This window comes from Dromiciops gliroides, chromosome 4 (assembly GCF_019393635.1).
Source record: "Dromiciops gliroides isolate mDroGli1 chromosome 4, mDroGli1.pri, whole genome shotgun sequence".
In the NCBI taxonomy this organism is placed as follows: Eukaryota; Metazoa; Chordata; class Mammalia; order Microbiotheria; family Microbiotheriidae; genus Dromiciops; species Dromiciops gliroides.
Window position 1 is genome coordinate 116,233,971 of NC_057864.1, and position 23,596 is coordinate 116,257,566.

Genomic DNA, 23,596 nt, shown 5'->3' on the forward strand with positions numbered 1-23,596 from the left:
AAAGGTCTTATGAATATTACATAGATTTGTTGAAAAAAAGGAAAGAAATATTAAGTACTGCTCCACAGAGATAATGTGACAAGGAACCCTTTTTGGTTTAATTAAACAACCAAATTGTAGAAAGAATCATGTGGATTGTTCTTTTAAAGCAAATGAACAGTACAGTTCAAAGATAAAATTAGATGTCAATACTTCAGAAAATGAATTAATGATAATTATTAGAAATTATAGTCTACGCATCCTGTAGAACTGGCATGCAAAGAAAGATCCAAATTACTTTACAAATTTAAGCAGAAAGATACTCCAATCTAGCTAGTTGCTATTTAATGATAAAAATCTCTTTGATGGAATAAAAATAGTCAAGGCTTTGAGTGCCAAAAAGGGTGAATTTAAATTCTACTTTCAAATGGCAGAATACAAGCTATCAGTGATGAAGAAATCCTCTTCAATTTTACTTCTGATATAAAAAAAATTCCTTAATGGACATCATCAAATATTATGTACTTTGTTTCATATCCTCTTAAAAGCATCTTTTAGGTACAAAGATTATCTATTTGTTCCATTTTTCATGAGGACAATTTCAATTCCTGAAGGTAAATATAATATTATGTGATTATAATTATTGAAGCAATTATAGGAATTAACAAACCATCTCACAATTTTCTAGACTGCCAGGTGTAAGTAATCTCAGAATACTGTATAGTAGTTTTAAAGATCCCCCATCTAATTGCCTTGGTGGAAGGAGTCAATGATATCTGCCTATTCTGGCATACAGGTGTGAACTGAGCAGAGCAAGAAACATTAGAAATAGCAGTAAGAATGAAGAGAAATAGTTGTCATGAGGGAGGAAAAGAGTCTGATTATAATGATGAGAAAATCGTTGATTTCTTGAGCATAAAGTGAAAATAGGATGAGGGGGAGGAGGAGAAATGACAGAATTCTTTCCTGGAAGATATCTTTTCCATTGTCTTTTTACCTCCAAGGGGCATACTTCGAGGGATGGCATTTAGTAGATGGATTTATAGCTCTGACAAATATCATTTATTCCCTAGGGGTTTTGCCCATCTCCACCTTTTGCAACAGGCAGATTGTATTTGAAATAAGAATCTTTCACTCCTTTTCCTCTGCCAGGAAATTGAAACCCTGTAAAATTGTGCTGAAATGCACAAACCAGCTCAGATAGTTTAAGGAGTAGGAAATCAACATTGCTCTATGTTAGGCTGGAATAAAATCCATTATTCTTTCCATTTTGATGAAGATAGAAGAAACCAGTGTTACAGGTTGAGGCTGACATTTTATTTTTTTTTATTTTGCTTTGTTTTTTGGTCCAGACCTATAATTTCATTGATGTGAGAAGCTACCAGAGAGGGAATTCTCTATTAATTATAAACACATACACATATAAACATACATGTACACATTCTGTTACATTACATATGTGTGTCTGTATATGTACATATGGACACATTATACATGTACACACATCCATATGTATTCATATGCATACATACACACACTCCTCTCCAACTTATGATCTTAGAAAGTTGTCTAGATATATTGAGAGCTTGTGTCTTACCCAAATTCACAAGTCAATGTATGTCTGAACCCAAGTCTTCCTAACTCTAGAGTTGGTTCTTTAGCCACTATGCCATGCTGTCCCAATCCTGTGCCATTTTTTTACTTCAAGCTGCTTATTCAATATTTTATGAAACAAAATATGCACACAGTAAATGAATGAGGGGAGAAGGGTTCAAAGAGAAAAAGGCAAATCCAAATATATAAAAGATAATGGTCCCTCCCTTTGAGAAATTGGGATGACTGGTTACCAGTTATAGGGAACCTCAGAGATTTAATTGTCTAGCAAAATATCTGAATAAGAATCCCTTCCAGCAGATATCTGGCAGGTAGTCATTGCAGATGATGCTTAATAAATGCTATTTGATTGCCTGCGGCTTTTTTTTTTCTTTAATCTCACAGCTGTTGGACAGTGTTGTTATCCTAACTTTATTGACTCCTTATTTCACTGACCAAAGCAACCATTCCAAACTTTTCCTTTTCTCCTCTCTGAATTCCTTGCATATTCCTTTCCTATGCTAATAACAGATAACCGAGTCCCCTAATTCTCTCAGGAAATTGTGAACATACATATAATTTCAGAATCTGAGAGTTGGGAGGGACTTTATAAGCCTTATCGTCCATCATTCACCTAACCAAGAATCCTGTCAAAAATATCCCCGAGGGCAGGTAGGTGGCACAGTGGCTAAAACACTGGCCCTGGATTCAGAAGGACTTCAGTTCAAATCTGGCCTAAGACACTTGACTCTTACTAGCTGTGTGACCCTGGGCAAGTCACTTAACCCTCATTGCCCCACCCCAAATATACATAGATACACATATCCCCAATAAGTGATTCCCTATGAACTACCAATATGACCTTTCTTAGCTCCCCTACTTTTCATCAATCTTTCTTTTTTTCTTTTTGAAACTATGTATTTAGTTATTTATTTATAGAATAAAACAAGCGTTTCTATGATATAGTATAAGGAAAAAGATAATTATACCTCAAACTTTCTAAGAATCATCACTCTTTTCTCTTTGTTTCTCTAATAGTAAAAAAATATCCTGACTACTAGAATTAAAAGTAATTCTACCTCCCTTGATGCAATTCCCTCTCCCTTCCTCCAGGACCTTGCTCCAGTAGATAACCCTTGTCTCTAATGTATCTTTAACCTCTTCCTCAGTAGTGACTCCTTCTGAACTTCCTATAAAAATGTTTACTTCTCAATTCTTTTTTTTTTTCTCAACAAGCATTTATTTTATTTTCCATTTACATGTAAGGGTAGTTTTCAACATTCATTTTCATAAGATTTAGAGTTCCAAATTTTTCTCCCTCCCTCCCTCCCTTTCCTCCCCCCTCCACAAGATCGAAATCAGGCTATATATGTACAAACCACAAGTGTTCTTTCTATCAGTTCCCTCTATAGGGGTGCATAGTAAGCTTCCTCATTAGTTCCTTGGGATTGTCCTGGATCATTGTACTGCTGAGAGTAGCTAAGTCATTCACAATTACTCATTGAACAATACTGCTGTCACTACGCACAATGTCCTCTCAGCTCTGCTCACTTAGTCTTTCAAGGTTTTTCAGGGATCATCCTGTTTGTCATTTCCTGTAGCACAAGTCCATTCCACTACAATCATATAACACAGCTTTTTCCATCATTCCTCAATTGATGGACATTCCCTTGATTCTCAATTCTTAGCCTCCACCAAGAGTTGCTATAAATATTTTTTGTACAATTTTCCCCCCTTTTCTCTTTTTCATGTTTACTATTGTTAACTGTTTCCCTTCCATCCTATTCCCTTCCCCATGATATTTATTCTATTATCCATCTACTTTCATCCTATCACTCTTCAAAAGGGATTTGCTTCTGTCTGTCCCCTCCCCCACTCTGCCCTTCCTTCTTTTGCCCCTCTCTCTTTATCCCTTTCCCTTCCTATTTTCCTGCAGGGTTATAGAGATTACTCCACCCTATAGAGTGCATACATTATTCCCTCCTTGAGCCAATTCTAATGAATTGAGGTCTTTGAGTCAATTTTGATGAGTGTTAGGCTCATTTACTGCCCAGATTAAATAGATTACTCCACCCAGTTGGGTGTATCTATTAGTCCCTCCTTGAGGCAGCTCTGATGAGTTTAAGATCTTTGAGCCTTTTCTGATGAGTGTAAATTCATTTACTGCCCTGCTCCTCTCCCATCTCTTCCCCCACTCCATAAGCCTTTTCCTGTTACTTTCATGTAGGATTTCACTTCTGCCCTTTCCCCTCCTCCAATGAATTCCCATCACCCTTCAATTTAACCCTAAAGATGTTATCATCTAGCTAAGTGACACAGTGGACAAATCATCATAAATACAGGTATTTATGAATGTGAGCATTTCAGGTAGACCAATAATTTTCAAATTATCTCTCCTGGACCTATTTTCCAGGTCGGCAGTTTTTTCCAGAAGATATTTCACATTGCCCTCTATTTTTTTATTCATTTGGATTTGCTTTATTGTGTCTTGGTTTCTCATAAAGTCACTGGCTTCCATTTGTTCAATCCTAATTCTTAGGCAATTATTTTAATCAGAGAGCTTTTGTACCTCCTTTTCCATTTGACTTTTCAAGCTGTTGACTTTTTTCTCATGTCTTTCCTGCATCAGCCTCATTTCTCTTTCCATTTTTTCCTCTACCTCTCTAATTTTATCTTCAAAGTCCTTTTTGAGCACCTCTATGGCCTGAGACCAATTCGTATTTTTCTTGGAAGCTTTAGATATAGGGGCCCTGATGTTGACATCTTCCTCTGAGGGTGCCCCTTGGTCATCCTTGTTACTTTCTATGGTCTTCACCTTTCTCTGTCAGCTCATCTTGCCTTTCTTTTACTAGACTTTTAGCTCCTTAAAGTGGGGCACTGTTTCTAGGCTGCAGTATCCCAAGCTTAAGATGTCCCAGGTGGTATGATTTAAGGAGAATCAGGTTCTTCTCTCACCTGGCCTGTTTCCTGGTCCTAGATGACCCCAGACCAACTTGCAATCAACCAGCTTTGTGTGTTGTGGTTGTTAGCTCCAATGAGCCTGTGCCACTCCCCCACCTGGGCCACTTCTACTCGAGCCTACCACCTTGTTCTCAGTAGGGGTGTAAAATCCAAGTTCTGCCTTAGCACCAGCATAGACCCCTGTAGTGTCTCTCCTGCCCAGGGCTCAGCCCACTCACCAGACTGTGAGCTTAGTTCCAGATGACACTGGCGCTTCAGCTGATTCAGAGGCTCTGGGGGTCTCCTTCTCTGGTGAGGACTTCCTGAGACTGGATCTGTGTCAGGGTGACTGTGGGGTTGGGCTCGACTCCTGTATCAGCACAGCAGCTCCCTCCTTCTGACCTTCCAAGCCGTTCTTGGTTAGAAGATGATTTCAGCACATTCTTCTGTGAGTTTTGCTGCCTCAATTCTTAAAAAATACCAAAACATAAGAGTGCAAAACTTCCCTTGATCTTTCTAAACCATTAATATACCATTAATTTTCTCTTCTCCTCTTTAGTGCTGTTTTTTGAAGAAAAAAAATACTTCATTACTTACTGTCTTAATAGACCTTTGTTTGAATTTCTGTCACTGCCACTCTTTGGAAATAGTTGCCTCTAAAGTTACCCATAATGATCTAATCATTAAATCAGTGAACTTTTATCAGTCCTCACCCTTGTTGGACACTCCATCTTCTGACCTTGTTGACCCTCTCTTCCTATTGAAAAGTCTCTCCTCCCTTGGCTTAAAGGATAATATTTTCTCCTGGTTCTTCTTTTGTAAGAGTACCTTCTCTGTCCACTTAATTTGCTATACATATTATTCTTGACCTTTTAATCAGTGGTGTGCTTTTAAATGTTTTACAATTGGCTCTTTTCAGGGAAAAAAAATGTATGCAGGGCAGCTAGGTGGCACAGTGGATAGAGCACTGCCCTGGACTCAGGAGGACCTGAGTTCAAATCCAGCTTCAGACACTTGACACTTACTAGCTGTGTGACCCTAGGCAAGTCACTTAACCCCAATTGCCTCACCCTCCCAAAAAATGTATGCAGACTTTTAATTTGCACTATTAGCATTTTTTCCATCCCTTTCTTAACCCTAGACAATAAAACATTTAATCAATTGCTGATATGTAAATTTATTGTTTCCAAGATGAAAATACTTAAATTGAACATTTTAAAATCAGCTCCAGATGGCTATAGCACATCCTTGCTTTTTTTGGAGCGGGGAGGGCAATGAGGGTTAAATGACTTGCCCAGGGTCAAACACCTAGTAAGTGTCAAGTGTCTGAGGCCCGATTTGAACTAAGGTCCTCCTGAATCCAGGGCTGGTACTTTATCCACTGAGCCACCTAGCTGTTCTCCCCCCCTCCAACTTTTTATTTGGTTGGTCCTTAAGGTTCTCTAGGAGGAGTTTTTGTCTTTCAGCTCTCTCTCCTTTGGTAATTCTCATTCACTTCTATAATTTGGACTGCCATTTCTATGCATTCCCAATATTCTATGATTCCCAAATATTAGAGGTGGTATGGTGTGATGGATTGAATTTGGAATCAGGAAAACCTGAGTTCAAATGCTACATCGGAAACTTATTAGCTGCAGCATCATAGCTGTGTAGGTGTATAGTATATTTTGGATATCAGAACTTTATAAGAAAATTTTATGCAAAGATTTTCAGTTGATCATCTCCCTTCTTATTCTAATTGCATTAATTTTATTTATGAAAAAGCTTTTTGACTTAATGGAACTATAAATTGATCTATTTTATCTTTTATAATTATTTCTAATATTTATTTGCTTAAAAATTTATTTCAAAAAAATTTTTTTTAAATAAATAAAAATGTATTTCCTAGCCATACCTGGGAAAGGTATCTGATCTGGTTTTCTTCTAATTTCTTTTTGGTATGACTTTCAATATTCAGTACACATAGCCATTTTGAGTTTATTATAGAATGTGGTTTAACACACTGGTTGAAATTTAATTTCTGAAGGATTCCTTTGAGTTTCGCCAATAGTTCTTGTCAAATAGGGAGCTAATTTCTAGGTAATTTATGTTTAGGGGTTTAAGCGTATTAAAAACAAAATCATTGCAAACCACATAATTGTATCAATGGATGCAAAAAAGCTTTGACAAAGTGCAACATTAATTTATGCTAAAGAAAGAATTGGCATTGAAGATTATTTTCTTTTTTTTTCTTTTTTTTTTTAATGTATGAGGTATTTTATTTTTTCCGTTACATGTGTAATGATTGGAATGATGCCACCTACTGGAGACTTGCTGTGGAGAGCTCCACCATGAGGAAAATGCAAAGATAGTTCTCAACTTTTGTTTATACATGCTTTACAATTTCAGATTTTTCTCCCTCCCTCCCCTCCCTCCCCACTCCCCCAGACAGCAGGCAATCTGATATAGGTTATATCTATATATCTCTATACATATACATATAGATATAGATATATATACACACACACATATATATATATACACATAATAACATTAATCCTATTTCTGCATTAATCCTGTTACAAGAGAAAGAATCAGAGCAGTGATGCAAAACCTCAAAATAGAAAAAAAAAACAGCACCCAAAACAAAAGAAATAATATGGTTCAATCAGCATCTATACTCCACAGTTCTTTCCAGGGAACTCATGATAGAAGAGGATCTCCAACAACAAGAGAAAAAACTCTTCTGTACCACTGCATTGGTGAGAAGAATATAGTCCGTCACAGTAGGTCAACACTCAATGTTGATGATACTGTGTACAATGTTCTTCTGGTTCTGCTCATCTCACTCATCATCAGCTCACGTAAGACCCTCCAGGTTTCTCTGAACTCTTCCTGCTCATCATTTCTTACAGCACAATAGTATTCCATTGTATTCATATACCACAACTTGTCCAGCCATTCCCCAATTGATGGGCACCCCCTCAACTTCCAATTCCTTGCTACCACATAAAGAGCAGCTATAAATATTTTTGTACATGTGGTTCCCTTTCCCCCTTCCATGATTTCTTTGGGCAACAGACCTAAAAGTGGGATTGCTGGGTCAAAGGGTATGCACAGCTTTAACGCCCTTTGGGCATAATTCCAAATTGCTCTCCAGAATGGTTGGATCAGCTCACAGCTCCACCAACAATGCATTAGTGTTCCAATTTTCCCACAGCCTCTCCAACATTTATTATCTTCCTTTTTTGTCATTTTAGCCAATCTGATAGGTGTCAGGTGGTACCTCAGAGTTGTTTTAATTTGCATCTCTCTAATCATTAGAGATTTAGAGCATTTTTTCATATGGGAATAGATAGCTTTGGTTTCTTCATCAGAAAACTGCCTGTTCATATCCTTTGACCATTTCTCAATTGGGGAATGACTTGGATTCTTATAAATTTGATTTAATTCCCTATACATTTTAGAGATGAGGCCTTTATCAGAAGCACTGGCCTCAAAAATTGTTTCCCAGCTTTCTGCCTCCCTTCCAATTTTGGATGCATTGCTTCTGTTTGTACAAAAATTTTTTAATTTAACATAATCAAAATCATCCATTTTACATTTTATAATATACTCTATCTCGTGTTTGGTCAAAAACTGTTCTCCTTTCCAAAGATCTGATAGGTACACTATTCCTTTCTCTCCTAATTTATCTCTATGGTATCACCTTTATCTCCTAATTTATTTCTATGGTATCACCTCTTATGTCTAAATCATGTATCCATTTTGACCTTATTTTAGTATAAGGTGTAAGATGTTGGTCTATGCCTAATTTCTGCCATACTATCTTCCAGTTTTCCCAGCAGTTGTTGTCAAATACTGAGTTCCTATCCCAGAAGCTGGAGTCTTTGGGTTTATCAAACACTACATTACTAGTGTCATTTACTACTGCATTTCCTGAGCCTAGCCTATTCCATTGATCTACCACTCTATTTTTTAGCCAGTACCAGATAGTTTTGATGACTGCCGCTTTATAGTAAAGCTCCAGATTTGGTACCGCTAACCCACCTTCCTGTGAATTTTTTTTCATTATTTCCCTGGATATTCTTGATTTTTTGTTTTTCCAGATGAATTTTGTTATTATTTTTTCTAGCTGTATAAAATAATTTTTAGGTAGTCTGATTGGTATGGCACTGAATAAGTAAATTAATTTAGGTAGAATTGTCATTTTTACTATATTAGCTCTGCCTATCCATGAGCAATTGATATCTTTCCAATTATTTAGATCTGATTTGATTTGTGTGAAGAGTGTTTGGTAGTTGTGTTCATAGACTTCCTGGGTTTGTCTTGGCAAGTAGACTCCCAAGTATTTTATATTATCTACCGTTACTTTAAATGGAATTTCTCTTTCTATCTCTTGCTGCTGGACTTTGTTGGTCATGTATAGAAATGCTGATGATTTATGTGGATTTATTTTATATCCTGCTACTTTGCTAAAGTTGTTAATTGTTTCAAGTAATTTTTGACTTGATTCTCGAGGATTCCTTAAGTATACCATCATATCATCTGCAAAGAGTGATAGTTTTGTTTCCTCCTTGCCTATTCTAATTCCTTTAATTCCTTTCTCTTCTCTGATTGCTAAAGCTAACATTTCTAGAACAATATTAAATAATAGGGGTGATAATGGACATCTCTGTTTCACCCCTGATCTTATTGGGAAGGCCTCTAATTTATCTCCATTGCATATAATACTTGCTGATGGCTTTAGGTAGATACTATTTATTATTCTAAGGAAAGCTCCTCCTATTCCTAAACTCTCTAGTGTTTTTATTAGGAATGGGTGCTGTACTTTGTCAAAAGCTTTCTCTGCATCTATTGAGATAATCATATGATTTTGGTTGGTTTTCTTATTAATGTGGTTGATTATGTTAATAGTTTTCCTAATGTTGAACCAGCCCTGCATTCCTGGTATAAATCCCACCTGGTCATAGTGTATTATCCTGGTGATCACTTGCTGTAATCTCCTTGCTAATATCTTATTTAAGCTTTTAGCATCAATATTCATTAGGGAAATTGGTCTATAATTTTCTTTCTCTGTTTTTGCTTTGCCTGGTTTTGGTATCACCACCATATTTGTGTCATAAAACGAATTTGGTAGAACTCCTTCTTCACCTATTTTTCCAAATAATTTGTATAATATTGGAATTAATTGTTCTTTAAATGTTTGGTAAAATTCACCCGTAAACCCATCTGGCCCAGGGGATTTTTTCTTAGGGAGTTCATTAATAGCTTGTTCAATTTCTTTTTCTAATATGGGTTTATTTAAGGATTTTATTTCCTCTTCAGTTAACCTGGGCAGTTTGTTTTTTTGTAAATATTCATCCATTTCATTTAGATTGTCAAATTTATTGGCATACAGTTGGGCAAAATAATTCCTAATTATTGATTTAATTTCCACTTCATTGGTGGTAACATCACCCTTTTCATTTTTGATACTGGTAATTCGGTTTTCTTCTTTCTTTTTTTTAATCAAATTAACCAATATTTTATCTATTTTATTGGTTTTTTCATAAAACCAGCTCTTAGTTTTATTGATTAATTCTATAGTTTTTTTGCTTTCAATCTTATTAATTTCTCCTTTAATTTTCAGGATCTCTAATTTAGTGTCTAATTGGGGATTTCTAATTTGTTCTTTTTCTAGCTTTTTAAGTTGCATGCCCAATTCATTAATCTCCTCTTTCTCTTTTTTATTCATGTAAGCATTTAGAGCTATAAATTTTCCCCTAAGCACTGCTTTGGCTGCATCCCATAGATTTTGGTATGTTGTCTCATTATTGTCATTCTCTTGGATAAAGTTATTGATTGTTTCTATGATTTCTTGTTTGGCCCATTCATTCTTTAGAATGAAATTATTTAGTTTCCAATTGATTTTCATTCTACTTTTCCCTGGCTCTTTCTTACATGTAATTTTTATTGCATCATGATCTGAGAAGGATGCATTTACTATTTCTGCCTTTCTACATTTGACTATGATGTTTTTGTGCCCTAATACATGGTCAATTTTTGAAAATGTGCCATGTACTGCTGAGAAAAAGGTATATTCCTTTCTATCCCCATTCAATTTTCTCCAGACATCTATCATATCTAACTTTTCTAGTAATCTATTCACCTCTTTCACTTCTTTCTTATTTATTTTTTGGCTAGATTTATCTAATTCTGAGAGGGGGAGATTCAGATTCCCCACTAGTATAGTATTACTATCTAATTCCTCTTGTAACTCATTTAACTTCTCCTCTAAGAACTTGGATGCTATACCACTTGGAGCATACATATTTAATATTGATATTACTTCATTATCTATAGTACCTTTAAGTAAGATGTAATTTCCTTCCTTATCTCTTTTAATGAGATCTATTTTTGCCTGCACTTTGTCTGAGATAAGGATTGCTACCCCTGCCTTTTTTACTTTAGCTGAGGCATAATATATTCTGCTCCAGCCTTTTACCTTTACTCTGTGTGTATCTCTCTGCTTCAAATGTGTTTCTTGCAAACAGCATATTGTAGGTTTCTGGTTTTTAATCTACTCTGCAATCGCTTCCGTTTTATAGCAGAGTTCATCCCATTCACATTCACAGTTATTATTACTGACTGTCTATTCCCCTCCATTCTATTTACCCCCTTTGTACTTTTCCCCCTTCTTTCACCCTATTTCTCCTCACCTATGTTTTACTTCTTACCCCTGCCTCCCCCGATCTGCCCTCCCTTTTTATCACCCCCCTCTCTTTTCTTTACCCTTTTCTCCCTTGCTTTTGTCCTCCCTTCTATCAGTCCCCCCCTTTCCCTTCCCCTTTTGTTTCCCTAAAGAATGAGTTAAGCTTCTTTATCCCAATGAACGTATATGTTATTCCCTCTTTGAGTCAAATCTAATGAGAATAGGGTTGAAACCATGTTCCCCCCTCCTTTCTTTCCCTCTATTGTAATAGGTTTTTTCCCACCTCTTCATATGATATAATTCATCCCATTCCACCTCCCCTTTCCTCTCCTCCCCATAGACTCGCTTTTTATCCCCTTATTCTTTTGTATCATCACATCAAAAACAATTTATATTTATACCCTCTATATAAAGTCCTTCTCTCTGCCCAAATACATTTACAGTTCTTAAGAGTTATGAGTATTATCTTCCTGTGTAGGGATATAAACAGTTTAACCTAATAGGGTAACTTTTTTTTCCCCTCTGTTTACCTTTTTAAACTTCTCTTGAGTCTTGTATGTTGAGATCAAATTTTCTATTCAGTTCTGGTCTTTTCACCAGGAAAGATTGAAAGTCCCCAATGTCATTAAATGTCCATCTTTTCTCCTGAAAGAAAATGCACATTTTTGCTGGGTAATAGATTCTTGGCTGCAATCCAAGCTCCTTTGCCTTCCGGAATATCATATTCCAAGCCTTGCGGTCCTTTAATGTTGAAGCTGCCAGGTCCTGAGCAATCCTGACTGTGGCTCCATGATATTTAAATTGCTTCTTTCTGGCTGCTTGGAGTATTTTCTCCTTCACCTGATAATTCTGGAATTTGGCTACAATATTCCTTGGAGTTTTCCTTTTGGGGTCTCTTTCAGGAGGTGATCGGTGGATTCTTTCAATGATGATTTTATCCTCTGATTCTATGATATCAGGGCAGTTCTCCTTAATAATTTCCTGGAATATGGTGTCTAGATTCTTTTTCTGGTCATGGCTTTCAGGCAGTCCAATGATTCTCAGATTGTCTCTCCTTGATCTGTTTTCCAGATCAGTTGTCTTTCCAATGAGGTATTTCACATTTTCTTCTATTTTTTCATTTTTTTTATTTTGCTTGACTGATTCTTGGTGTCTCATGGATTCCTTATCTTCCAACTGTCCCACTTTAATTTTTAAGGCATTGTTTTCTTCAGTGAGATTATGCACCTTTTTTTCCATTTGGCTAAGTGAATTTTTTAAGGTATTGTTTTCTTCAGTGAGATTATGTAGCTTTTTGTCCATTTGGCCAAATGAATTTTTTAAGGCTTTGTTTTCTTCAGCTTCCTTTTCCAAGCTGCTTATTCTTTTTTCATAGTTTTTTTGTTTTGCTTTCATTTCTCTCCCCATTTTTTCTTCTACCTCTTGCAATTGATTTTTAAAATCCTTTTTGAGCTCTTCCAGGAAGGCTTTTTGTTCTTGTGACCAATTCACCTTCCCTTGTGAGGCTTCAGATGTAGACAATTTGAGGCTATTGTCCTCATCTGAGTTTGTGTTGGCTTCTTCCCTATTGATACAGAAGCTCTCAATGGAGAGGGCTCTTTTTTGCTTCTTACTCATTATTGCAGCTTATTTATTTATTCTTTAAGTTGAGGTCTGCTCTGGGGGCACCAGGGTCCCTGTGTTGGGCTTCTTGTGCAGGTGTATAGGTGCTGTGTGACCGGGCTTTTACTCTGAGGCCTTTATGGTGTGTGGAGATCCCCCGCCCTGCACTTCCTGTCTGATTGTGCTTGGCCAGCCAGGCGCCAGACCCCGGTGTCTGATCCTGCCATTCGTGGCCCTCTCGGCCAGTGCAGGTAGGTTTTTTCACTGTCCTTCTTGGCCACCAGATTTTTGAACCAGGTTCCGGGAGCCTCAGTTGTTCGGCTATGGCCCGCAGCTCCTGCTGACTTGCCCCGACCCCCTCGGTGCTGGGTTGCTGCCCTGCGCTGGGCCTCCCTTTTGCCCGAGTCAGACCTACCTTTTCCTGAAGTCTTCTAAATTATCTCTGGTTGGAGGACTGTGTCTCTCTGTCTCTTTGCAGGTTCTGTAGTTTCAGAATCCGTCCAGAGGCTTGATTTAATGTTCGTTTTGAGGGAACGGAAGTAGAGCTCAGGCAGCTTGCTGCTTCCTCTTCCGCCATCTTGGCTCCGCCCCGCGATTATTTTCTTAAATATAATTTTAAAGTGTCTATCTAAAACCAAAAGCTAGCTTCATATACAATGTGGAAACATTAAAAGCATTCCCAATTATTGGAGTAAAGCAAAAATATATCTATTCCATTGTTGTTGAGTTGTATTCACTTCTTCATGATCCCATTTGGGTTTTTCATGGCAAAGATACTGGAGTGGCTTGCCATTTCTTTTTCTAGCTCATGTTGCAAATGAAGAACTGTGGCAAACAAAGTTAAATGACTTACCTATGGTCACACTGTCAGTAATATCTGAGGACAGATTTGATCTTAGGAAGATCAATCTTTCTTCTATCCACTATGGATCTAGTTTCCTGATAATTTCCCTAATGTTATTTAATATAGTTTAGAAATATGAACAACAGGAAAAAAGGAAAAAAAATTAAAGGCATAAAGAAAGTCAAAGAGGACAGAAAATTATCTTTTTTCTGATGACTTGAAGGTTTACCTAGAAAAATGTACTTTTAGAAAAATCTAGGGTATTAAGCAAGTACTGAGTCTATAAATAGTTTCAATAATGTTTCAGGATACAAAATAAACCCACAAAAATAAATATCATTTTTTTTGCATGATAGTGAGGGTTAAGTGACTTGCCCAGGGTCACACAGCTAGTAAGTGTCAAGTGTCTGGGGCTGGATTTGAACTCAGGTCCTCCTGAATCCAGGGCCAGTGCTCTATCCACTGTGCCACCTAGCAGGCCTCAATATCATTTTTATATAACAATAACTTATGTTAATGACAAAAAGTATTTTTGTGCTAAAAAATAAAAATTGCAATTCTAAATAACTTCAAATTTCACAAAATAGCTGGGATTCAATCTACCAAATCACACATAATTCCTGTATATATGGAGTACAGCCTGGATGTTTGATTCCATTGGTATAGGCAACTTCTGGGAAGAAAACTCCCTCTACTAATAAAGTTCCACATCTTCTCTGTAAAGAACAACTTAAATAATCGTGGGGATAATTAGTATTCAGAGTTGGGCCAAATCCATGTAATAAAAACTACAATGCTACCAAAATGAATTTATATACTTAGTGCCATGCTATACTTTACCACTGCTATAGTTTAGACAAAGCAACATTCATTTAAAAGAACAAAAGATCTAGATTATCAGGGAAAATAGTGAATAAAGCTCCGAATGAAGAGGTCAATAATAGCACTTCCAGACCTCAAACACATTATAAAGCTGTAATGAACAAAAATATTTATTTTCTGATTTAAAAAAATTGAAAATTAGATCAATGGAAGAGACTAGACAAGGCTTAATCCCTTTTATGCAGCTGTCCTTGAGGATGCAACTAAGGACCTAGATGGTGGTATTGGAATATACTTATATATGGGAAATACTAAAAAAAAAACCCCTCAAGACTTTATGAGGTTCATCTGTCATATTTGACCACTCAGAAATGCCTACATTCCAAAACTACTGCTCCTGCCTGCTGGTAACTATACTCCTGGAGTATAAACATAGAAAGCTTTCAAGAGATGTTGTACTGCCTGGCAGAGTCAACACAGAACTCTAGACCATATGAGGCTGATAAAGATATCGATGCACCAGGTGGATCCAGTAAATCCGAGTACCTTACTGACGACTTTGTTGGCAGGATAAAAGTGAAACTGCCATTCCCTTCTGCTACCCAGGCAGCATTCTGGACATGTGTACAAAAGAAAAATGGAAACAAATCAACAAGGCCAGCATGTCCTTTGAGAACCAGCAAGAGTATGGGAACAGTGTGATATTAAGCACCAGGTGCACTGTAAGCCTCCAGAATAAATATTTAGCTTCTTTCCACAAGCCATTCTTAAAGTAAAAAGGAAAGAGACTAGTCAGCATATGGAATGTGTTCCCCTAAGAAGTTGTGGATAAAATACAAATACTTGATGAAGGTTTAGATTACTTTATGGATAATGGATCTATAATGACAAATTAAGAAGTAATGAGTATTTGGAGGGTATATCCCTGACCTCTGAGAATATGAGTCTAATCTCTAAATTATAGATGCCACATTTTAGGAAGGATGGGAGTACACATGAACTGGACATGGGTTCTGGAACATCTAACGGAAACTGGCAATCAAGATGGTAAAGAAAGGCCTTTAAGTTCATGTCATGTGATAAGTAATTGAAGGAAAGTTGATATTTAGCCTAGAAGGGGGATTAGAATTATGCTACTTGACAGAGCAGGGAACAATGGTTGGGAGTTACAAAAATGCAAATTGAGGCTTAATGTAAAGAAAACATTTTAAAAGAGTTATCTAAAGAGTGGGACAGGCTGACTGGGAAAGGTAGTAGATTAGGCCTTATTTGAAGAACAGAGGCTGTATGACCAGTTAATTGTATGGTATATTGTAGATGAAATTATTTTTCAGGTACTAAATGATTCCTGGAATCCCTCCCAACTGTGGAACTCTGTGATTTTTGTTCATGCTATTAAGAGAGAATACTTGTTATGGTCTCCCATGAAATCTTTCTTAAAGCTGCTGATCAAATCTTGGGATAAATGGAGCATTAATCTAAATAAATATGTCATTTCTTTGTTCTTAGAAGGATCTGAATTCCTATAGCACCTACTATGTGCTAGGAACTGTGCTAAGCACTTTATATATATATATAATTTACTCTTTTCTGCTTGATGTAAAAAATTCTTTGTAATGCATGTTACTATTTTCTCTAATGTAAAATACCTAGCTGAACTTCTATAGGTGATATATGATAGGGAAGGTAAGTTGAGATCAGATCATAGAGAACCATGAATAATCAGCTAAGAAATATGGATTTTATTCTTGAAGCAATGGAGAACCATTGAAGTATTCTGAACAAGGATATATGACCCTGGGAAATAAGTAATTCTGGATAGATGAGTTTGCTGGTTAGCTAAGAGTTTAACCCACTTTACTGTTAGTTTTAAATCATTTAATCATTTTATATGGAAATCTTTCTAAAATCTCTTATATTATTTTTTTTAATCTCAGAAACTATTAAAATATATGAGCTAGATGTTTAATAACCAAAAAATAGAATTTAATTTGAAAGAAATATATAGGTCTGTTTGCCTTTATGCTAAGTAGTCCCAGACAGCTGACCTTTTTGAGATTTTTTTCTGCTTTCATTAGTCTCTTTTGAATACTTCCTATCCTTATCCTTTCCTTCTCTCTAATTTGTTATTTCTAATCTTCTTTGGACTTAGAAACTAGGAAAAGGGGCTTGTTGAAATTGTGTGTAAAGCAAGAGTAAATAGGTTTTAAGTAAAGGCCTTGGCATTGTCCTTTAATTCAAATGCATGAGTTTTAGCATAAATATGTTGTGACATTTATTTTTAATACTGTGTACTATGATTAAAGGCCAAAGTGGGCAACAAAAATTCCTATGATCTCCATTGTTTGCTTGCTTCCTAATTTTTTGAAACTTTCTTGATAGATGATATTTTGGGCAGCTAAGTTCTAGATAGGTGAAATATTATAATCTGATTTAGAGAATTTTAATAAAACACAAAGCAAAAAAGAATTAAGGCTTAAACAGTTAACAGACACATTATAGACATATATATCACATATTTATTTATATAAATATTTCTGTTTATATGTGTATATATAGTAAAACTGTATATATAGATATGTATATATATATATGTACATATATGTACCCATATAATAAGCTAATATTTATATAGCAGTTAATGGTTTGGAAATTGATTTAGCCATATTATTTTATTTAATCCTTATGACTCTTGAAATAGGTGGCATTATCCCAATTTTAAGTGACTTGCCCAGGGCCACGTAGTTTGTAAGTATCTGAGAAGGTATTAGAACCAAGGTCTTCCTTATTCCATGCCCTCTGCTCCATCAACTATGCCACTCTGCCTATAGAGGTTCAGAAGTCCAGATATGTCCATCAGGAAAACAATTGTTTTTATGTATCCTGAGCCTAGAGAATTATTTTGGCATAACAAAATGTTGGACCTGGAGTAAGGAAGACCTGAGTTCAAATTTCTCCTCTGACACCCCTGACTAACCAAGGACAGATTCCTTAACCCCTCTGACCCTTGGATAACTTTCTATAATAGTAAATTAGAGATAGGTACAGTGGGAATAGTGATGAGAAAAGGTCTGTGCATTTGGACAAATGAGGATGGGAGCAAAATATTGATCTGGTCCTAACTAATTACAGTTTTCTTCTGGTCTGTTGGCTTCCTTGTTTTTCCTCACACATCCTCCTCCATCTACTGTATCTGACCATTTTTACTGGAATTATGAATAAGATAAAAGACACCATTTTAAAAAATTTTTAATTTTTTCTTAGAGGATAGATTGAATGGGTTGTATGAGAATTGAAACCTAAACTCAAGAATGTACATTTTATAGATGCAGAAACTAAAGTTGAAAGAGGATTAGTGGTTTCTAAAACACGCTGCCAGTAATTACTGACAGAGTAGAGAATTGGACTAGAGATGTTAGACTCTTAGTACAGTGCCCTTTCATTGACTTTGGCATCAGATTCCCTCATATGTCATATTTTTGTTTTTTTCATTGATACATGTGTATAAACATATATATATATATAAACCTATATATATGTGTGTGTATATATAGATGTCTACACATATGTGTATACAAAGATATGTGCACATGCATGCCTATCCATATACATATGTGAGCGCACGTGTGTGCGCACGTGTGTGCACACATACAAATATATGGGTGTATACACATATATGTGTATATAAATAAAATATGAAATAAATAAAAAAGATTATGTGTATGTATATATGTGTATATAAATAAATATTTTGTGTGTGTATACACACACACACACACACATATATATATATATGTATAAAAATTTTCCGCCTTACCCTTAAGGAGCTCAAAGTACCAAGTGCCTTGTCAGGAATCAGGAGGCTGGCAATTCTTGGTCTGTAGGGCAAAGGCAGAGAAAAATATAAGGTGGTGCTGGATATTTGGATCCTTCCGCTTCAGCCTCCCCTTTTTATATACTACACGTCAGATTTCTAGTCAATTTTTCTTGAATATTTCCCTAACTCTTTGCTATGTAATGTGATTAAAACGAAACCTTCTGCTATCAAACCAAACCTAAAATAAAACCATATAACTACATGAATTCCACTGAAATGGGGAAAGGGGGAAGAACATGTGATTTTTGGGGAAAACAAAAGATGGCTTCTATTTACATTTAGTGTAAACCATGACAAGAAATTGAAAGATTCATTGATCTCAAATAATTAGGTCCTTGTTTATTTGTTTGTTTTTTTCTTTATCCTACTTTACTCCTAAACTGGAATTAACTGTTAACTTGTAAAAGCCTTTTGATCTCCAAAAATTCTTTGCATGTGCCCTTTTGGTTATTTGCTCTGGCTGAGAGTTATGCTTTTTCATGAGTTGTGAGTGCTGTCACAGAGAAGGTTAAGTCTGCTTAGAATCTAGAGTTTGATGGGAGTTCTGAGTCCCTTGCTCAGCTCCAAGTACTCATCAAAGTTTTAAACTACAACAGGGAAGAAGTTGTGTTATATTATTATTTTAAAAATAACAACCAACCGTGGAAAAAACATCCACAATCAGCTGTCATGTTAGACCAAATAAACATCTGATTATTTGCTAGGAAAGATCTGAGACTCAAGAGCTGGTAGTGAGACACTCAATAGGGTGATAGTAGAAATGCTATAGCTAAAATAGAATAGGGGAGCTTTAAAAAAGAAAATAAAAAACAGGGGTTCAAGAGCCAGATTATTTAAGAGAATGGAGTAGGTTGGCAGGTCAAGAAGGATGGTAACTAAAACAACTTAGTAGAACAGGTCTAATTTTAGTCAACTAGCCTTGACAACAGCATCCTCAGAGAACACAGTGTGTCTTATCAGCATGATATCAGCAACAGAATTGTTTTTTGTAAGGCAAGAATCTGATGTTATAACTGTGATTTGGAGTTTAAAAGGTTTATATATCAGAAAAGAAGAATTCAGACCTTTCTTCCTTTTTTTCTTCTTTTCAATATTTATTCTTATACTGAGAAAAGTGGACTACAGAAATAAAAGTATCTATTGCATAATAAATTGTCTTTTGCATATTTATGTTTATGAATTCTGGAAGCAGTACTTGTTAATGTTACTTCTGTGCAGTACGTCTTTTAATCTGGGAAGGGGATGAATTGAGGTGAGATGGAAACATGTTTGGCTTAAGAATTAAGCATGTGTGTGTGTGTGTGTGTGTGTGTGTGTGTGTGTGTTTATCTATATCAAGCTAACTTGTTCTTGAAATTGTCAGTCAGTGCCATAAAACTGCACTAGTTTCATAAACTGCCTTAAAGTTTTTAAAGTACTTTATTTCTAGGGTGCATTAATCATAATTGCTTTATACTTAGGCATCTTCAGATGTACTTCTAAATTTTTAAAATGAAACTGATGCTAGTATAGCCACATGTCATCTTTCATTTTAGATCATTCAAAACTAACAATTCAAAGACTATGCTGTCTAATACCTATAAAATTTTGATCTACATAACGATGACAATATTTGGTACCACCAACAGACTTTGTCTATTTAAGATGAACCTACTTAAGAGTTAATTTACTATTTGACCTTTAAGAAAAATAAATATGGAAAAAAGAAGATGGTAAGGTGGTAAGAATGCTGGATTTGGAGTAAGAGAATGATCATATGTGATAGATGTTGTGAAAGCAGCAATGGAAAGACTCAGCAACTGATTTTATATATGGAAATAACATGAAAATCGGGTCATTAAAATATAAATTAAGGGGTGACTTTTAATTTTTATAGTTCCCATAAGATTTTTTGTAGGTTCCTCTAGTATCCTGAAAACATGATTTCATTAATATAGAATAAATTTATAAAACACTTTTTAGAGAAATGTACAAAATGAGGTACAGCTAGCAATACTGTAAAAGATTGAACTACATAACTAGACTATAGCAAAATTATGGATTCGAATCCCCTAACACTAATCTATGAGTCTATTAATCTCACTTAAAAAAACAAAGCACTTCAGGGGGCAGCTAGGTGGATAAGTGGATAAAGCACTGGTCCTGGATTCAGGAGGACCTGAGTTCAAATCTGGCCTCAGCCACCTGACATTTAGTAGCTGTGTGACCCTGGGCAAGTCACTTAACCCTCATTGCCCTGCAAAAACAAACAAACAAACAAACAAAAAACACTTCAAGTGCCTAATGTTGTAGTTTTCTATATTTGTGTATTTGTTACAGGTGGGAGAGTTCCGAGCTCATGCTGCAGAATGGACAGCCAATGTCACAGCTGAGTTCAAGGAGACCCGAAGGCGCCTGAGTGTAGAGATTTATGACAAGTTTCAGCGGGCTACCTCCATTAAAAGGAAGCTCTCTGCAGAACTGGCAGTGAACCACAATCAAGAGCTGACCCCATGCAAGAGAACCCTGTCAGTTAACCACCTGACCAGTGAGAAGGACATCCTGCCTCCACTAATGAAGACTGACAGTATTTATCTGAATGGTTTAACGCCTCATTGCCCAGGTGAAGAGATCGCTGTCATTGAGAACATTAAGTAACCCATGGTTGGGACACTGGTTCTTTTAAAAGCCTTGGTCCTAATTATGGCTGAGGACGTTGGTATGCTCTTTATAACTGATGCTGTTAGCATTTTTAAAATGTGCATGAGCTCAAAAGAAAAAAAAACAGAAATATCCATCATAGTCATCTACCATCAACAGAAATTGGGATTCTGAGCCAGCACCATACTTTTGGAGATGCTTGTGGAATTGCACTACTCTCTTTGATAGGTAGTGGAACAAGCAATGTCTGATGCCTTTCTGTGCCCAGACTGTTTTTCTTTTTCTTTTCCTTATTTTTCCTAATGTGCCATAAGGCCTAAGAATGAATTCTAATTGTTTATTCTAATTATGTAGCTTTGAGGGATAAGTCCTTAACTTTTCAGGGTCTACCTAACTGAGCCTAGACATGGACCATTTATGGATGACAACATTTTTTTTTTGTAAATGGCAAGAAATTCTTATGCAGCCTTTTACCTAAGAAATTTCTGTCAGTGCCTTATCTTATGAAGAAACAGAACCTCTCTAGCTGTTGTATGATTTTTCTGCCCTATGACCCCATCCCCTGCCCTGCTGCCCTGCTCCTCATATGCCCCCAGTGCTTCGTGCATGGATACCCTACATTTCTGGAAACAGTGTGTGAAAGTAATCGAAGTGAGGATACCTGATGAAGGAATGGACCATGAGCAAATTAGATGGACATTGGAACAGTGCTCAGAAACTCGAATTTTCAAGGCACTATATTTTGAAGAGTTGGAAAAAATGTCCCCTAAAATGATTTCTCTTCTTCAGTCCCCACTGATAAAAAAAATACTGTGTAATTATAGTCCGTCTTATAGAATTGTTAAGCTCCACAGCAGGTCTCATTTTTGTGATAGTTTTCAGAAATGACCCCATTTATCATGGTGTACCAAAAAAGGGGGAGAGAATCCACATGTAATAAATTATCTGACAGATGAAAACACTCACTACTTTACTTTATTTAAGGTGATTTAAATTCATTGGTTTTGCTTAACCAAAATAGCACAAAAAAGAGTCAGAAATGTGTTTTTGGAGCATTTGCTAATAAACAATTTACTGCTAGCATTTTTTTTCCTTTGATGTTTAAAAAGGTTGTAATCCCATGTCCCCACCATGCCCCTGGACACAAGACAATGATACAGCTGCCCCAGGGGTGCACAATCATTCTACCCTCCACTGGTTGCTTCCTCTGGAGCTGTGACTGAAAGGAGAGCAGAAGTTGAAACTGGTATCACTGTGACTTTGCACATTGAATATGTAGATTGTAGGCATAATTCATCCCTGTCATAAGAGAGAGAAAGTTGATATAGCACAATTTAAATCCTGATCGCTCTTTTTAGATAGGAAAGGCTGATATTCAGAACTAAAACCTTTTTTAGTTAATTTTGTATCCTCTGGATTTGTGGATATTTCTAAGATTCAGAAGAAATGCTACGAAGATACCCAGTAGATTACTAATTTTTTCCCTTTATTTTCATATTTAAACCTACTGTAGATAAAATAAGTTGAAACAATATGAATGCCTAAAATAAAATTGGGAAAAAAAAATGTATTGGATTGTGTCCAATGAGGCTGTCTTTAAAAATATTGATGTTACAAATGCCTGTTTTTCAAAGATAAAGTTTTATGCTAGAAGTGTAAATATCCAGTTAACTTGCTGAGGGTACTGTTTTAAATTTAAGAAATCTAACACAAAATTTTTAGGAGGCCAGGCTCTTTTAGAAAGAAAGCTACACCCATTTCCTCAGTAACTGTGTTCTGAAAGTTCATATGGTGAGATACACCTCTTGCCATGCATAAACTGTGAATTGTATGGAAAAAATAAAGTTTTTAATTAAAGTCAGCTTTTTTGGAGTCTCCTGCTTGCTACTCTGATGGTGAACAACTAGGTCTGTGTCTGTCCACATAGACACCCCAGTGGGGCAGGCTGTGTACTAATTTCATAGTAGCTGAATGATAAATGAAGGCTGCTTGGCTGTAGCAATATGCAGATTATATTTAAGAAACATCACTTGTCTCCCTTGATATATTCTTATCTTTGACAGGTAAACAAAACCTGTCAATCCTGTATTTGAAAATAGAAGCAGGTATTTTAAGAGCAGAGTATGTGAAAATAAAATAAATTTGTTTTAGGATGTGACATAGGACACATTCCTTACGTGACATTTTTTAAACAATCCGGTTAATTATGGTTCTGTTTAAATATCTTTCCACCTTGGGGATTGAACATATTCAATATTCTCTTTAGAAAGAAGTAATTTAACAAACAGAGCTCAAGCATTTGAAATATATAAATATAGGTATGTATGTATGTGTATATATATATGTATATATACACAAACATATATATGTATATGTGTGTATCTACATATATGTACACACATAAGCACATATGTTTATGCTTACATATTGTATTTATATACATATGCAAGGCACATATGGGTACATGTGTACATGTGTGTTCGTATATAACATGCAGGTATACACTATATATCTGTGTGTACGTGCACAAAAAGACATGTCTACACATGTGTACATATATGTGTGTGCATACATGCATGAATGAATGCGTGTATACATTTACATACGTGACTCATAGAAGTATCTT

At 35.9% G+C, this 23,596-nt stretch overlaps 1 protein-coding gene across 7 annotated transcripts in view; it reads left to right on the top strand.

The window, feature by feature from the left end:
• KCNK2 (potassium two pore domain channel subfamily K member 2) overlaps positions 1–22,831 on the top strand; it is a 301,669-nt gene extending 278,838 nt beyond the window's left edge. For all 7 annotated transcript variants that reach the window (XM_043999510.1, XM_043999513.1, XM_043999509.1 and 4 more), the window contains exon 7: positions 20,650–22,831. In XM_043999510.1, coding sequence (XP_043855445.1) covers positions 20,650–20,967 — 318 coding nt within the window. In that variant the 3' untranslated portion in view covers positions 20,968–22,831. The remainder of the gene's footprint in view (positions 1–20,649) is intronic.
• The last annotated feature ends 765 nt before the right edge of the window (positions 22,832–23,596 follow it).